At 43.4% G+C, this 16,454-nt stretch overlaps 1 protein-coding gene and 1 non-coding gene across 7 annotated transcripts in view; both read right to left on the bottom strand.

Annotated features, from left to right (window-relative positions):
• The window catches only part of htt (huntingtin), a 41,134-nt gene that overhangs the window by 8,685 nt on the left and 15,995 nt on the right, over positions 1 to 16,454 (bottom strand). For 3 of the 6 annotated variants that reach the window (XM_075463746.1, XM_075463749.1, XM_075463748.1), the window contains 40 exons: positions 16,267 to 16,406; positions 16,041 to 16,104; positions 15,796 to 15,896; positions 14,699 to 14,845; positions 14,380 to 14,500; positions 14,127 to 14,272; positions 13,836 to 14,020; positions 13,483 to 13,700; positions 13,210 to 13,336; positions 12,993 to 13,117; positions 12,778 to 12,888; positions 12,517 to 12,594; positions 11,874 to 12,097; positions 11,683 to 11,761; positions 11,377 to 11,538; positions 11,240 to 11,295; positions 10,956 to 11,104; positions 7,044 to 7,180; positions 6,839 to 6,955; positions 6,628 to 6,750; positions 6,232 to 6,491; positions 5,942 to 6,084; positions 5,583 to 5,811; positions 5,223 to 5,364; positions 4,355 to 4,534; positions 3,994 to 4,170; positions 3,679 to 3,755; positions 3,364 to 3,499; positions 3,132 to 3,254; positions 2,727 to 2,934; positions 2,445 to 2,590; positions 2,009 to 2,186; positions 1,800 to 1,901; positions 1,438 to 1,622; positions 1,231 to 1,357; positions 948 to 1,051; positions 651 to 805; positions 424 to 563; positions 242 to 327; positions 10 to 140 (listed from right to left, as the gene is read on the bottom strand). In XM_075463746.1, the coding sequence (XP_075319861.1) occupies positions 10 to 140; positions 242 to 327; positions 424 to 563; positions 651 to 805; positions 948 to 1,051; positions 1,231 to 1,357; positions 1,438 to 1,622; positions 1,800 to 1,901; positions 2,009 to 2,186; positions 2,445 to 2,590; positions 2,727 to 2,934; positions 3,132 to 3,254; positions 3,364 to 3,499; positions 3,679 to 3,755; positions 3,994 to 4,170; positions 4,355 to 4,534; positions 5,223 to 5,364; positions 5,583 to 5,811; positions 5,942 to 6,084; positions 6,232 to 6,491; positions 6,628 to 6,750; positions 6,839 to 6,955; positions 7,044 to 7,180; positions 10,956 to 11,104; positions 11,240 to 11,295; positions 11,377 to 11,538; positions 11,683 to 11,761; positions 11,874 to 12,097; positions 12,517 to 12,594; positions 12,778 to 12,888; positions 12,993 to 13,117; positions 13,210 to 13,336; positions 13,483 to 13,700; positions 13,836 to 14,020; positions 14,127 to 14,272; positions 14,380 to 14,500; positions 14,699 to 14,845; positions 15,796 to 15,896; positions 16,041 to 16,104; positions 16,267 to 16,406 (5,639 nt within the window). The remainder of the gene's footprint in view (positions 1 to 9; positions 141 to 241; positions 328 to 423; positions 564 to 650; positions 806 to 947; positions 1,052 to 1,230; positions 1,358 to 1,437; positions 1,623 to 1,799; positions 1,902 to 2,008; positions 2,187 to 2,444; positions 2,591 to 2,726; positions 2,935 to 3,131; positions 3,255 to 3,363; positions 3,500 to 3,678; positions 3,756 to 3,993; positions 4,171 to 4,354; positions 4,535 to 5,222; positions 5,365 to 5,582; positions 5,812 to 5,941; positions 6,085 to 6,231; positions 6,492 to 6,627; positions 6,751 to 6,838; positions 6,956 to 7,043; positions 7,181 to 10,955; positions 11,105 to 11,239; positions 11,296 to 11,376; positions 11,539 to 11,682; positions 11,762 to 11,873; positions 12,098 to 12,516; positions 12,595 to 12,777; positions 12,889 to 12,992; positions 13,118 to 13,209; positions 13,337 to 13,482; positions 13,701 to 13,835; positions 14,021 to 14,126; positions 14,273 to 14,379; positions 14,501 to 14,698; positions 14,846 to 15,795; positions 15,897 to 16,040; positions 16,105 to 16,266; positions 16,407 to 16,454) is intronic. The other 3 variants (XM_075463747.1, XM_075463750.1, XM_075463751.1) reach the window with 1 other exon arrangement.
• LOC142379517 (small Cajal body-specific RNA 14) lies at positions 12,317 to 12,446 on the bottom strand. The gene has a single exon (XR_012769738.1).

Below are 16,454 nucleotides of genomic sequence, written 5' to 3'. Positions count from 1 at the left end.
TTGTCTGACCTGGAGTTTATTGGGGACATAGGTGGAGAGGTGGGCGCCGGAGTGTCCGTCTCATCTTCTTCATCGTCACCCCATTCTTCCTCCCTCAGAGGAGTGATATTGTTACCCAACCACACAGAATGGATGGAAACCTGGAGATGAATAAAACCCAAGAAAATCCACAGGGTTTTTTTATATTAACAATCTCATCCAACATGTCATCCCTCATGTCATCTTCTTATGCTTCTCTTACCTGGCCCAGTTTGTAATCCATGTTGCCCAACTCCCTCTCTGTGTTGATCTGAAGTAGAAGTTTCTCATGGCTGATCAGTGTGCCTGCTAAAACAAATAAGGATAAAATGTATAAACTCAACCAGTGCAAACAAGCAGGAGGTATGAGAGCAAGAGTAGAAGAGAAAGTGGTCTTTCTGTAACCTGCAGAAGCTGCTGACAGCGAGGGCACAGGGTCCCAGGCATGGTATGGGTGGTGAGTATGGACATTGTCTCTCTTTGATACAAGAGCCTGAATTTCTCTCTCAACCTCACCCCTTATCACTGCAAGTTTCCTTCCAAACCTGGACACACAAATAAACACAATTTCTATGCATTGTGTGTTTATTTTAGGCTGCCACAAAGTAGATGGATAAAAGCTGTATAGCTACCGTGTTTCTAAAGCTTTGAGGCTCTTGTTCCGAGGCTGCTGTTCCAGACAGCTGACTGCTGGGTTCCCAGCAGTGGGCAGGGTCATAGCACTCAGCACCAGGCTGGTGATGGCCTGCACTGCCAACACATTTAACTGAGTACGCTCCAAGTCCTCCTTGAGACAAAAAAAAAGAGAGATAGTAAAGACACGCAAGGACGTAAAACACGAGTAAAGAGCAAATTTGTACAATTGAATGTTTCAATTGTTGGCAGTCAATTTCACAGCCCTAGTCAAGAAGTTCTCCCTGTGTACACACCTCCTGTTGTGTCTCCTCCTCCTGATCTATGGTTATGGGTTGGGTGACCAGCACCCCAAGCAGAGTGGCCCATGTCTCTTCAAACTGTGTCCTGCTGCTCCAGCCTAAATACAGAGCAAGCAGTCCAAGCAGGTGAGAAAATGTTTCAATCAATAAATCAAGATAAACTATCAGCTTAAATTTCAATTAATAAATTAACAAATGTGGCATCAGTGTGATGAATACAATGTACATGTCAAATGGACACAGCAAAGTATATTCTTATAAACGGGCATCTCTGTACCTAGTGTGTTTATTCGGTATAGAAACTCCCTGAAAACATCCTTTTCCTGCAGGAAGTCCACAGGGATCTCAGGCAGCGTTGTGCCGAACTCTCCTCCTGGCTGAGGGGACCAGCCCAGTTTCCATACCTAAGTGTAATCACAGCCTTTTAATAAACATGCCAAAACATTTATGTATCGGAACTGTTAGCTCCATCCGTTTCACTGACCAGGGGAGGTACTCGGGTGTAGCTGTTGACCAGAGGCAGTCGGGACAGACTGATGATAATGTTGCGCAAGGTTGGTGTGAAAAAAGCAGGAAATGCATTGTTTCTTGGGTGACCCAAGGAGAGGACGCTCTGCAGACCTTCCACCATCTCTGCCAAGATTTCACACGCTTGCCATTCGCACATATCTGTAACAAAAAAAAAAAAAAAAAAAAAAAAAAGATTATATTGTCCGAAGCTGTGAGTTAAGACCAGAAAAATAAATAGCAAAAAGCTAAGCAGTAAGCATGTGTGAAGAAACATTGCAATTCCACAATTACAATAAAATAACCGCTATTTTATGACATTTCTAAATAAATTCTCACTGTTGGTGTTTTCTGAGTCCACTTGGTCTCTTTCTGCATCTCTTTCTCCTTTTGTCTTTTTCTTCTCTGGATGCAGCAGTTGGTCACCAGGACTCACAGCCACTGAAAGGCAAACGCAAAAAACTTGATCGGCAAAGAAATTAGGCCTATAAGCAGCTGTGGAATATGATCACGCTCCATAGTAATAGCACAAATGTCATCCTCATTACCTGCAACAATAATGAGGCGTAGGCCGTAGATGAGGGAGCAGGTGTGTGTGGTGTACTCGGGGGTGGAGAGCTTGTTCCAGACGCAGGGCTGCTGCAGGGCCAGACACAGACATGACAGAGCCCACTGCAGGTCCACACTCAGCGGCAGCTGGTCATGAAGCAGGCGCCACACTACAACCTGGTAAAAGAGTTTCACACACATGGGTCAAACATTTGGTAAAGCATAAAAAACAAAAAAAAAAACTGCAAATGCAAAGCAGTCATATACTTCCAATTTTCCAGTTGACTTGTTTGGCGAGGCGTCAGTGATTGCCATTTTGAAATTAGTTAAATTACAATACAATTTAAAAGATTAATTTGATTTAATCCATCTGTAAGTAAGATCATCACTTATGGTTTAAGCAGGCTACAATATGTTTAGAATTTGGTCTTTTACCTCAGTGGCAGTGCAGGTAAAGGTGGTGATGAGGTGCTCTTTGTCAGGAGGAATATGTAGTGATGAAGGCAGCTGGCTCACACTCAGCAAATACTGAGAAAGTGCTCTGCAGAGTGACAAAACCTTGGGGTAGAAACTTGGCTCATCTGGAAAACAGAGAAACATACAAAAGTTTAACAGGGAAAAAAAGACAGCTTATGTGTTCATATCAAACAGATTACAATACACAAGAAATCGTGCACTCTATCAATATGACCCATGTTGCCCCTCCCCTGCTCTCACCATACACATCACCCAGCTGGTTCCAGTAGGGCTGAGGTTGAGGGGGGGGCAGGAAGGACTTGTGTGGGACAGGAAGTGACTCAGTGACCCCCACTAGTTGCTCAAGGGTCACCTGCAAGGCTGTTTCCAACAAAAGGGACCCCTGACCCCGTGATAACCTCTGAACTCCCATACTGAGGCACGGACACAACAGGCTGAGGTTAAAATCCTGAGAAAGAACCAACACAGATCGCATGTTACAAATGTTGGAACATATTCAAGTTTTCAAATAATTGGTACATCTAATAGTATGTAGCACTATAGCAACTAACTTCCAAGGCGTACCCTGCAGATGCTGCATGTAAAAAAAAATCTATTTGGCAAGTTTGTGCTGATACTGAAGCAGTCTGTTCGTATCCGAGTTACCTTGCAGCTCATGACGTTGAAAAGATCAGCATGAGGTAGTTTGGTGAGAAGTTCTGTTGTCTCCAACAGTGAAACGTCTCCACGAAGACAGCACTGAGACTTGACCAGAGCCACATACCATTCCTAAATATCATAGAAAGTTTAATTTCTTTTTCCAAAAATTGAAGGCCGAGCAAAAAGTTGTCTTTGTTAGGTTTTGTGCAAGTTTGTCGTACTGTGCACAGTGCCTCACCTTATCTGCAATGACCAGTTCAGGTGTGGGTGGTGGCTCCCCATCTAAGGGGTGAGATGTGACCGGAGGGGTGGGGCTACTGGTGTCAGCAACAGTGGCTCTGAACCTGTCCAGCAGGGAGTAGAACCTCTGATGCCTGTCAGAGAGGAATAAAGGAATAAATTAAATAATGCCAAGCAACCATGTGATGACAAATTCCCTTCCGAAGGGCTAATAAGGCCATGAAGAAAAGTGTGTCTCTCTGCATTATATGGGAAACTCAAAAACGACCTATTCTACTTTCATTCTTAAAATGGCTGCAGCGCAGAAAGTTACCTTTGAGCCAGGCCGCTGGTCTGTAGGTATTCTTGGATTCTCTCCAATTCCTCCACAGGCAGCTGGGCTATACTGTTCTGAAGGATGAAAGGCAAAAGAAGAATATAACAAACACTCAATATGACAGTACTGCACATTATTTGCATTTTTAAATAACAATGTTTTTTTCATCAAGCTTCACAGAAAGCTTGCATACGAGTAGATCTACTAATTGCAGGGATGTGTCCATGGAGCTTAAACAGCATTTATCACATGTTCATCTTTCAAGTAAACATCCATGTCACAATAAAGTTCAGATAGCATATCAAACTGTACCTGCAGTGTCTCAGCCAGCAACATCTCTACCCTGCGGCACGCCAGCGTGTCCACCATGCGAGCCAGAACCCTGAAAGGTGTATTCAGCAGCTTGTCCACATAAAGCATCAGCAGAGATCCAGACTGACTCAGGTGAATCCCTTCCAAACACTGCAAAGTCTTCTTTAACATGGTGGGCTACAAGAGTAGAAAATACAACCATGAACGAGAAATGAGAGGTTGTCAGTGAAAGAGGGAAGGGGGTTAGGAAAAGATTAAGACATGAAGATGGGAGGAAATGGGGATGAGGATAAGAAACATATACATTTTTGGACAAATTTGAATGGGTTATAGATAAAAGATATTAAGGTAGTTATCTTACGGTAGTGAGGTTGTCACAGCGGGACTGTATGGCCTGAATGAAGAGGCCGCTGGCAGCTGAGTTGCGGTGGACAGCACTGATGAAATCCTGCACTGGAGGCTCATGGGAAAGGTTGATAAGGTCACGCACATGGTTGACAATCAGCCACGTCAGATGCTCTGAATCATGGAGGTTCTGACACTAAAGGCAAGGAAAAAAATATACAAGTAAAGCAATTTATGAAACTGACTGCAGAATTCAGCGCTGCGCTACAGAGTGCCGCAGTTTGGAAACCCTTATCCTCATTGTTATAGAACACATTAGATGTTACTATGATTCTGGAACTAAAATTATAAAACTTTACGATTTAGTTGAGCTCAGTACAAAATTATCTCCTTCCAAACTGTAACTGGATGTTTGAAATTAGAGAAAAGACATGAACTTAGGAAAATGTATGTTTAAAAAAGCAAGGGTCAGGACGGAGATTTAAAAAGACAAACATCTGTTAGAGCAACTGTGATGAGGAATTAAGAATCTTTAAAAAATTATGGGGGTAAACAAATATAAAACCATTGTTTCTGAAACATTTGTTTATGTCCTAGTTCAATGTTTATTGCCATTTAGAATCTGTTGTATGTTAAAAAAAAAAAAAGTTGTAGGCGTAAAAGCCTTAATTTGTGTTCTTCCCATCTTATTCAATTCTTGATTGTCAACATTTATTAATTCAACTTTTTTTTTTTTTTACCCCAAAACAACCAAAAATAAGATGTATGAAATAAAAATGTGGCGTTTTATTTTTCTAGCTTGGAACAATGTCATCTCAGCGTATTCAAGATTCACTGCAGCCGGATCAGTGCACTGCGTAGTCCAACATTCTTAGTAGTCTCACCACGTAGTCACAAAAGAGGATCAGGGCTCCCCTGCGTACAATCTCTCTGTTGACCATCGCTAACCGAGACTCAGGCTTGTCTTCTTCGCCTTCCCCTGACGAGTGAGGGCTCAGCAGCTTAGTGGATGAGAGGCTGTGTCCTCTGACACAAAGGAAAAGAAAGGACAGAAATGGCATGATGGAAGAGTTGGGATTAAGAACAACTTGTTTTGTTGAAAATCTATAGAAACATTTCATTTACAAAACGGGGTGGAGGTAACATGGGAAGCAGTCACTCCACTATAGAGAACTGCCTGACCTCTGGCTCTCTGAACGCCTTTAGTGCATTTACAAGTTAATTAATGGACCCTCCGTTCTTACCTGGGTGTCTGGTGAACCTCGGCCCACCAGGAGTAGTTGGTGTAGTTGATGATGAGAAGAACTTGACACCAGAGAAGCACCAGGGACGGGTGCGTGGTAACGAGGCACTGCACCATGCTGTTCAGTCTCTCCAGGGGGTAGAAGACACCGGCCTCAGTACCAGTCTGGCCACCACCACTCTCAGCCTTTAAAAGCCGACTGGCTGCAGCTGTGATTCTGCGAAACATTCCTGGAAGAAAAATGATAACACGCAGAGGATTTTGTGCATTTTGTAAATTTCGTGGTAAATTCTAACATCCACCTCTTTTAAGAAGCCACATTTGTGCCAACAACAAGAATACTGAACGACCAAATCTCACCACTTTTGAAGACATGTATGAGACACATGAGCAGCGTGCCCAACTGCTGGCAGTAAAAAGTGTGCTGTTGCTCGGTAATGTCCACTTTAACCCGCCTGCTGGAAATGTCATCAAGCAACACGCCCACCAGTTGGAGGACGAATCTAGAGGCAAGTTGGGAAAGAAAAATTTCCAATGAATGCGAAAAGCAGAGCAAAACATGTGGGGGCAAAATAGCAGAGGCAAAAACGACAGGGAAGAGACACAACATGCTTTATATCTTATACTCTAAAACTCAGACACTCACTAACCTTGCAAAGGTTTCCTCCGGTGGAGCCTTTTGTGCCTCACCATTAGCTTCCAGGTTAGAAGTCGTGCTGGCAGCAGAAGGATCGTTGGGGGAGGGGCTGTGCTGATGCAGACGGCAGATTGTGTGGCAGGAGAGAAGGTGTGGGGAGAGTGACAGCTCGTGGACTCGAGACAGGACAATATCCTCAGTGGACTGGGAGACCAATACCCTGAGCACTGCCAGGATACCAGACACCCACAGCTGGACTGTGGCAACAGATGCCTGGAGGAGTGGACATTTCATCCAATGTTAAATATCAAAGAAAATATAACTACTTCCTGAAAAAAAACAGATGGTTAGATCAGGTACATACCATAAGCACATCAAATGTATGCAGATAATAGAGGAGATGTCTCACCATGGTGGCTGGGATGGTGAACATACTCTTGAGCAGCATGTCTACAGGTCTGAGGGAGGAAGGCGCCACAGTCTCAAAGAGTGTGTTCAACACTCCCAATGCCTCTGGAGAGTCCAGATGCATCTACGAAAAGGAAAAAAAAAACATTACTACATGTATGATACCCGCAATCACTAATCGTAAACAAATAAATATGCAAGTGTTTGCCAACCTGCTGCTTGGCAATCATAGGCAGTATGACATCAGCGATCTGCCTGGACAGTCTTTTCCACTTGTCCTCATTCTCTTTGTGACACTGCTGCAGCACAAGGATGAACATCTCCAACACCTACAGCAAAAATGCAAAACCACATGTAAGTGTCTACAATAACTGATGACATTAGCCTGCTGTCTTTTGCAACCATTTGAAGTCTAACCTGATGGTACTGCACAAGCCTCAGCAGCATGGAGACCACCACTTCTTTCTGTGTGTCCAGCTCTTTGCCTGCATCTGCTTTGTTTGAGCCCCTTAAGACGAACAGGTCATGAACTATTGGCTGCAAGGCTGGGATGGCTATAAAAAAAAATAGGAGAAAAAATGTAGCCTTATAGGTGATTTTTTTAATGTTAAAAATGAGAGCCGGCAACCCTCCTGACAACTTAATAAAAAAATTTAAAAAAACACTTTTTAAAGGCCAACTTCCATCGTCATTTCATTAATACTGCTGTGTTCACCATTGTTATTGAATGCATTAGGCGTCGGTTCTGTTTAAAAAAACGTTATGGTTGCTTTGTTTCAAGCTGTTTTTGTGGGCAGGAAGAAAGGCTTGATGAGATACGACAGGGTTTTCCGGTCCTTCTCATGCATATCCGTGACGCGATAATGAGGCGTCTCTGATTGGCTCCCTCCCATGAATGAATGAATGAATGAATGAATGAATGAACCCCCCCCCCCCTCCCCGCTCTGTGTGTATCTGAGAGCCTGCAAGTTTTTTTTCCTGTCGAAGATCAAACTTAAACACAACCCATGCGGTAATAATTTAATCAAGTGTTTTCCTTAACCAATATTTTTCACCTCACACGTCAATGTTGCAAAATGTAGGCCTATACAGCTCAGCACTGAAAATCGCGCGGCAGAAGTAGTGATTGTGGTAGACTGCAGTGATTGTTCATGGCGTGGAATATACAACCAAAATGAAAAGGCACAAACCCATTTTTGAATATTTCAAAGCAAAACAAGTAAAAAGCACAGCATCATCTGATGGGACAGCTGAGCCTTCAACTGTGGACCAACCAAGCAACAGAAGCCCCTTTCACACTGCCGAATAACCCGCGTTTAATTCGCGATTTTAGCGTGTCCGCTGTTCCTTTCACACTGACGACCCGGGCTGGCGTGTCAACTCGCCTTTCGACCCGCGTCGGACCCTAGTCTTTTTGCCGAGCCGAGTTTGATGTGAAAGCAATTGACGCGGGTCGGACGTGGGCGTGGCGTGACGTGAGGAGTTTAAAAGACAGGATGAACAACTGATTCAGAACAACAGCGACAGGTGAGGACAAGTTTCACTCTGTTTTACATCAAGTTACGCGGGTCACCTAACACGCCAAGCTTTCACATTGCTCGACGCGGGTCGAAGTGGCAATTTGGACCCGCGATGGTAGCGGGTCTCAGTGTGAAAGGGGCTAGTGACGAATGTTCTTCAACTACTACGCTAACCGAACCAAACCTCGCTGAGGCTAGCCATGGGCACTGTTCAAGTGAGTGTGCTGCAGGGATCTTACAACGCCTCATCAACCAAGCAATCCCGATGAGAGACGCAGGCAGGCCTTTGGGAAGTTTTAAGGGTAAGTCAATGGTTTTATTAGCACCACCGTGTGCACTCTTCCGTCCATCATCCCCCGCTTGTCCGGGGATCGGGTTGCGGGGGCAGCAGCTTGAGCAGAGAAACCCAGACATCCCTGTCCCTCTTCTTTGTTCAATGTTTTTATTCTGCATTGTACTGATACAAGCGAGTTTAAGTTGAGTTAACATCTTACTGAGGTGCTTTTGTTGTGTATTGTTGGCTGATTGAGCATTTTATTCTGCACAGTTATGTGCTGGCATGTTGTGGGCTAAAGTCATGACCATTGATTCATCTATGTAGGCTATTATAGCCTTCTGTGCTGTGTTGACTGTTTTGGCAATTTGCGCACTTCTGTGCTGGCATATTTTGGACTTGGGTTATTAGTGTTGTTGGCTGTTTGGACATTTAAAAATAAAATCATCCTGGCAACGTGATGTGCATCCGCATTCTCTCTCTCTCTCTCTCTCTCACACACACGCGCGCGCGCGCGCCCAGCTCTGATAAAACAGCAAGCATATTCCCATACATTCCTCTGACCAAGTACCACAGAACCAAGGTTATAATAGTTTTGGATTTTTCATTTTAGTTTAGTTTTATTTAGTTTTGACTTTTTTCCCTCCAATTCAGTTAGTTTTAATTAGTTTTTAGTGTGGTTTTGCTAGTTTTTATATTTTCAAAAATGCTTAGTTTTAGTTTAAGTTTTTTCATACTTTGGGTTATTTGTCAGGTGCAGGATTTAAAAAGGTCAAAGTGAGTATTGTATAATAAAATTCAACAAAAGATTTAAGAAGTTTAAAAAATGAGGGTACTGTAAGTTAACAATGACTGACTTTTTATTTTAAGGTGAACTACTCCCTTAATGAATACATATAAAGCGCATTACAGATGGACATTGTGTGTCGCTGTGAGACACATATTGTTACCACACAGTCAAACCAACAAAGATGTTCAGTCTGAACAGCCAAACAAGGTGTGAACGATCTGGTGTATTTACTAACCAGCAGCTATTTGGTCGTCGGTGAAAACAGTCCATTAAAGTGGTCTCCTTCCCCGTGCTACCTGGCCGGAATGTTGCTTCTCTTCCGGGTGGGTGGCGGTGGGCTACTCACAGATGCTAGCTTGTCAAGGTACTCCAGATTAGCCGCTTTATGCAAGCTTCTTAAATGGACTTTTAGATTTGTGGGATTTTCCCCCTTGAGAAGTAAGCCACATATTTTGTCTGTTTCCAGTACAAAGCACTTGCTTTTATCTCTCTCCTCGTCATAAAAAAAAATCCCATATGGCATATGGGACTTTGACGTTTTCTCCCTACTTTAGCTGCAGCCATGATGAGTTGCGCTGTGTAATAGGGTGACGTCATGGACCGTGAGGCGCATTAAGGTGCTGCTGCTGCCAGCTGGAGTTAAACTGCCAGAAAAAAATTTATCATACCAAGAGGCTTATATGACAGAGACGAAAACGAAGGAAATTATATCTATAATTTAAGTTCGTTTTAGTTAGTTTTCGAAACACGCAATATAGTTTCAGTTAGTTATCATTTTTGTCTTTTAATTTTCGTTTTTATTTATTTCAGTTAACGAAATTGTTTTTTTAATTTTAGTTTTCGTTATTTCGTTCGTTTTCGTTAACGATAATAACCTTGCACAGAACGTACACTTCTCTGGGTTCAGTGTTTCTCATAGTGCTTTAGTACTGGTACAAGCAAGCAGCTTCAGTTGCATTACCACCGACCACCGAGTTACCTTTCTTGTGCATTTTATTGTGCGCTGTTCTGTGCTGGCTGACATGACTGATGGCATTACGTGCGTGTCCGTGTATACTGTGCAGAGCCTCGGCTATGCATCATGTCCGACCTAAAATTTTGGTGACCCCCTCTTGCGATTGTGGCCCCCCCTTGTTCAAACACGTTCCGCGGTCTATGTAATTTGCCATGGTGGCTATGAAGCCTCCGTGTGCAGCGTTAGCATTTTATTATTAGGTTAGCCCAGAAAAGGTTAAGCTAGTTATTTGCTTGTTTTTTTTTTAGCAACTCCTGAAAATAACATTCTGTATATGCTCAGTGTCAAATGTAGTCGATGGAAAGGTGGTAGTGACAGGCTCGATGCGGAGGAATGAGGAGCCCCACAGACTACAGGTTTCTGCTTAGTTATAGGGCCCGTCCGAGGGGGGCGGGTTTCCCATGGGCGGGCATAATCCCAAGTGGGCAACGGCTTTTTTCAGTTTGACGTAGAATGTACAGGCTTTTCTGATTCGCTCGTGGCTCTGCATTGTTTCTGTAAATTCGGGAAAACAGCCTGTGGAGGTGACGCAACACTTGGAAGCCTAGTATGTGTATGTAACTAGGGGTGACCCTCCCTTTTTCAGAAGGAGCGAGTAAAACCGTTTTTTAGTGAAAGTTGGCCTTTAAGTTACTTCACTGTTCCGAAAGGATCAAAAAAAGCCTCTAAGATGTGGAAGAAACGTTGATGATTTAGTTGTGGGGCGTTACTTCCCAAGTGCTCCTCTCACCGTGTGTGACAGCCTTCCTGCCGCTCGCCATGATGCCATCACACAGCTGGATGATTTTGGGGATACTGATAATCTGCTTGGAGTGGTAGCGTTCATAAGACAGCAGCACCAGGAAGAAAAAGATGTTTGGAATGATGGCCTCAGAATCTCTGTGTGGGAAATCCAACAGTCATTTAGGTTCAGAGGACAGATTTGTAAAAAGCAAACTTTAATCATCTATGTCACCACATGGATTATAAGACTACATAAAGTGTTTTGTAGGATTTACTGACGAGAAAACTTACCTAAACTGTCCCACTTCAATGAATTCAAACTGCTTCAGAACAAATCCAATGAACACCTGAAACATACCAAAATGTCTGAGGAAGCAGAATTATAGAATTTGAATGCATGCATCCAAACATCTGCATGTGCGTTTTACCTGATCGGAGTCCAGCAGACAGTAGTTGACTCTGAGCTGCACCAGCTGTGCAAGCAAGTCCAGCACTTGTCTCTGCAGGGCCACAGAGGTGCTGGTGGTGTACTGCTTCAAAGCTTTGATCACCAGTGGCTCAAACAGGCGAATGTGGTTGTGAATGGCGTTCTGACACAAGCCAGGGGAAAATACCATTTTTAGAACAGCAGCAGCTTAGATTTGCAACATAAGTCTTTATCTAAAATATATTCTGAAATGTACAAGGCACAAAATCATCAGGACAAGAGAAGCTGCAGTGCAATTTAAGTGGACCTTGTCTCCTCTGTTCCGTGTAGCATTTGCAATGTTGGACCTCAGCTGATTGGACGCTTTCTGCATCACATCAAACCATCTAAAAGTGGGAGGGGGGTAAAGTTTGTTATACCCTACAGGTGCACATCTATGGAAACTTAAAGGTGACAGATTTTACTCAATGTCTACGTGAGGCCTGGGTTGTTACTTACCCAGAGGTGTCCTGTTCCTGTTCAGCCTGCACCATATTACGGAGACTAGCATCCGCAAGAGCCTGGGTGAAGTGTGTGTACGGAGCCATAAAGCAGTAATGGTATAGGCCTGGTCGCAGGCTGGAAGAGCCGAGACGGAGAGCTTTGCCCTGGGAGCGGCTGGGTCCACTCAGAACGCCTTCATACTGAGAGGCCAGGTTGGTCCCAAACAAGGTCTTCAGCAACTAAGGATTAATTGTTCAACTTTTAGAGCAGGAATATATTCATAATCTACTACATATATAAACTGACAACTAGAAATGTATAAATTGAAACTGGCTCTGGACCGAGAACAGTGAAATAATTCTTTGTATTGCTCGATAACTCAATCAGCGAAAGTTTTATATTAAAAGCAAGTGGATCGTCACCTGAAAGGACCACACGACTCTTTTTCTCATAACATAAATGTATGGCACCATCGCACAGGGAAACCAACGCCTTTACAGGCCCTGTCGGCAGGAACCAGCCTCACTCTGTGTGGAGTCTGACTGGCTGTATCACACTGCTCAGTGCTACAACCATAATGACTGCCACACACAATTATGGTGATCGTGTCAAAATCTAAAGCTACAATTCAGAGGTAGAAACCGCACAGATTACGGACCTGCTGTACACAAACAGTAGCCATTGTTGGTTCTCTGGAAAAGCAGGACTTCAGGTAGCCCAGAATTTCCTCCACAGACTGATGAAGAGAAAATATACAACATTTTTACAGTCTATTGATTTCAGGAAATTATTTACAATGAAAATCTTGTTCAATAGCTTGTATTAAATAAACAAAATAACTTCATCCATTACCAACCTCCTGCACCTGAGCCAATAAATATCAAAACGGGGAAAATGAAAAAGAAAGGATCATCTTCACCTTCCCAATGTCATGTAGTGTGGCCAGCTCCAGCAACTGAGACAGGACATCTAACGAGGAACGCAGGAAACTCCCAAACTTCTCCTGGCTACTGTGTAGATCCAATGTCACCTACGAGATAACAAAAATAACTTCCAACATCATCTGTGCACGCCTATTCAAGCAAGACAAACGTGTAAAGCACTGCTTTACTATGATACAGCGAGTGCTCCGACCTTGTAGTTAGCATGTGTAGCCTTGAGAACATCATAGAGCTTGAGGTAAGGAGGCAGGTGATAGAAGCTTCCCAGGGTGGAGGATTTGTTCACTGCTGTTAAGCCTGTGCTGTCTGCTGGCCTGCCTGCTCACAAACCCCCCGGAAAGAAAAAGGTTAGCAAATATTTGCAGAGATGATCTTTGTATGTGTGGGAGGACAGTGAAGTTGGAATATACCTGTGTTTGCCTCATTGCTTTTCTTTGGGCTCATGGGGGCAGCATTGGGCTCAGAAGCCTCCTTCTCCTTGCCTTTCCTGCGAATAGGACTGAGAGAGGGGGTGTTGCTCAGAGAGGGAAGAGCAGCCTAAAAATTAGGGAATAGAGTAGAAAAGCTGAACTTAATAGCACAAATTTCATGTAGATGCTAAATGTGGTCTAAAGCAAAACCAATTGCCAGTAAAATGTGGCTTAAATATCTGCTTTCATTATTACAAATGACTCTGTACTAGCCTTGGCTGCTGGTCCTGGTGGTGTATCATCCAGCACATGGGCACAGATGTTGAGGATCTTCAGGAGATGGGAGAACAACTGATCCACCATGGCCACCAGGGAGCGCTCTGAAAGCGCTGCCCAAGGTTCCTCCATTTTATTTGGGCCTCCACCGGTGTTCCCAGCGCTACCTTCCTCCTCTCCAGCCCAAGGGTTGCGCAAACATTTAGGAGCCACAGCTGGGAACACAATTATGATACAAGTTCAACAACAAGTAACTTCTTTTCACTGAATTTTGATTCAATGCAAAGCTAAGTTCGGTTTGTTCAAGTCACAGAAGAAAATGGGGGCAAATCTGTGGGAAAATGACCCACCAGCAAGCAGGTTGCCAGAAAGCAAAAGTGCATCTTGATGTGCAGAGAGATCTAGTGGAAACCAGGCAGAGGACAGTAAGGAGAGCACCATGTTGGCCATTCCTACTGTCAGAGTCCTCCGCTCAGAATCTGGTGCAGTTGAGGAGGTGGTTGAAGAGGTTGGGGCATTGCTGGACTGTGACAAACTGAGTAAAAATGTCATGGTAAATGTCATTTTGAATCAGAATACTACTCGGGTGGTATTAAATGAGCTGGTAAAACTAAATTATAGGTGAGAAAGGGTTTACAAACCTGAGGGTCCTGCCTCTGCTGCGGTTAAGACTAGAACGGGATGAAAAGTTGCTACAAGAGCTGACATAGCCACAATGCCAGCCTGTGCTCCAAGTGCCAACTGGAAAATTTGAAGCCAAGAGGCACAAGGCCTCACAACAGCCAAACTAAAGAGAACGACGGAATAGTATTTAAATGTGTCACGCAAACGCAATTACCAGAATTTTGTAGAGTAGAGCTGGCAAATAATATAAGTGTTACAATAAAAACTTACAGTTAGTGCTCTGGAGGTAGAAGATGTGAAAGCGTGGGACACTGCAGTAACAACTCTGGACAAGTTGTTCTCCAGTGTGACATCGGACACGGTGTTAGAAAAGTTGTAGCCTCTGTAAGTCCTGACAAAGAGACAAAGTGTTGAGATGCACAAAGATTCCTTGCAGGGCTTTGTGTGTAACTAAACTCCTCTAATCACATGGTCACAGACATCTGGAGCTTAAAAAAGGCCAATGATTAAGAAGTTCTAATCATAAAAATCAAATTTTGACCATCTTAGATGGGACACCAGGGCCATGTGACCATATGTGTGTGCGTACCTTGTGATTGTGCTGACTGTGAACATGGAAGGGGGTTGTGTCTCATGCATAAGCAGCTGTAGGTAGACTGAACTCTGGTCCCGGGCAATCGCCACCACTGGGTCCACCTGGCCTTGGTCACAGTCGTAGAACATTTTTGGAACAAGTCTAAAATAAAAGCAGGAACAGAAACAGGGAAAGGATTAGTGCACAATAAAAGAAAATGTAATAAAGTGAAACAGAGAAAATGATCTGTTTTAATAAGTGGTACCAAAATCAAAACTTTCCCAAGTTCCCAACATTTTTCCCCTTGTATCAACAAAAACTCTGAGCCCCACTCCTTGCGGCCAAGCCAAAGATTAACGATGAGATGCCAGTTGTGAGGTTTCTGAAAACCAGTCTTTCTCTTTCATTGTGCTGAATGGGAGAATAGCCTCAAACTGTATAGTCCACCAGTCTGGCTACAACAGTTTGTCCCCTTAATGTTCTAAATTGTTTTGTTTTCATTCTTCTGGAAACATTTCTTTGATACTGAATCAGCTTGAAGGTTAACGAGTGCATCTCGTGTCTTCAAGGCTGGAAATGTAGAGGTCCAGCACTCTGATAATATCGGTCAACATCAGCAAACCAAGACTTCACTCTCAAATCGTGTTCATATGCTGAGTAAACTGCTCCATAAATATCTTCAGAGTGCAATCTGACTACTTAAATCTGCAGTTGACAATGTTAAACTCCTTGTTTAGAACTCCAACTCTGTCCTCCAGTTTGCTCATCGAGGGCGCCTTTACACTGCACGTTTGATCAGGACTTTGCATATACTTGTTAGTCTCACTATAGATGATAAATGTGTCTTTGAAGTATGCTTCAAAGACATCAGTTGGTTAAAGAATTTATTCTATTTTACCATTTTATTTCCTGCAACTCCACAAAACACAGAACCAACATACATGGGTGTCTAACGGCATAGTTTGATGCGCTTCATCCTCATACACGTGTTATGATTTTATACATGTGCAAATCTAATTTGGGTACTAAGATTGGGAACCACTGGTCTACGGCACAGTCTGATACTTAAAGGATGCACGACATAGCCAACGCATGTAAACAAACTGGTGTACCTGCTAACAGCAGAAGCAGCTACGTGGCGTACTCTTGGATCATCGTCTCCCAACAGACGTATGACCACATCATTCAGGACCCTGTCTTGCAGCCGCAGTCGCTTAACAGAAGAATGCAAAAATTCAGGACCACAGTCAGGTGATAAATAGTGAAGCAATGTGACAACCTGAATGTGTGTATATGTCTAAACATGTCTCAAGACTGACACTTTTCACAGCAAAGAATACAAGGAAGTTAGTCTAACCCCAGTGTAGTGATGATCTCCCTTGTGTGAAGTCTCAGTTCTCCTTTCCAAGAAGTTAACTAATCTAAAACACAGAAAAGAGCAGAAATCTTGAATGGGTAATTATAGCTATGACACATGTAATGACAATTCTTTGAGGTTGAGTGATGAGTGTGCATATCAAACATTTGTCGTTGAGGCACAGGATACAGGATTTACAAAACAGAGAGGTAAAGAAAAATCTTACCTAAAGTCTAATTCAGACAGAGTTTCCAAGAGCTCAGTGCGAACAAGCCAGTAAGAAGAATCCTTCAGAGCAAAGAGGTCTATAACCACCCGCAGGCCGAGCTCACTTAGGGTACTGCTGCACAACGTCATGATGCAGTGCTGAAACATGCACAAACAGAAGCCAGATTCACAAACACACACGCATGT

This window comes from Odontesthes bonariensis, chromosome 4, assembly GCF_027942865.1.
Source record: "Odontesthes bonariensis isolate fOdoBon6 chromosome 4, fOdoBon6.hap1, whole genome shotgun sequence".
Lineage (NCBI taxonomy): Eukaryota > Metazoa > Chordata > Actinopteri > Atheriniformes > Atherinopsidae > Odontesthes > Odontesthes bonariensis.
The sequence above is the reverse complement of the archived record's forward strand: the minus strand, read 5'-3'. Positions and strand labels throughout refer to the sequence as shown.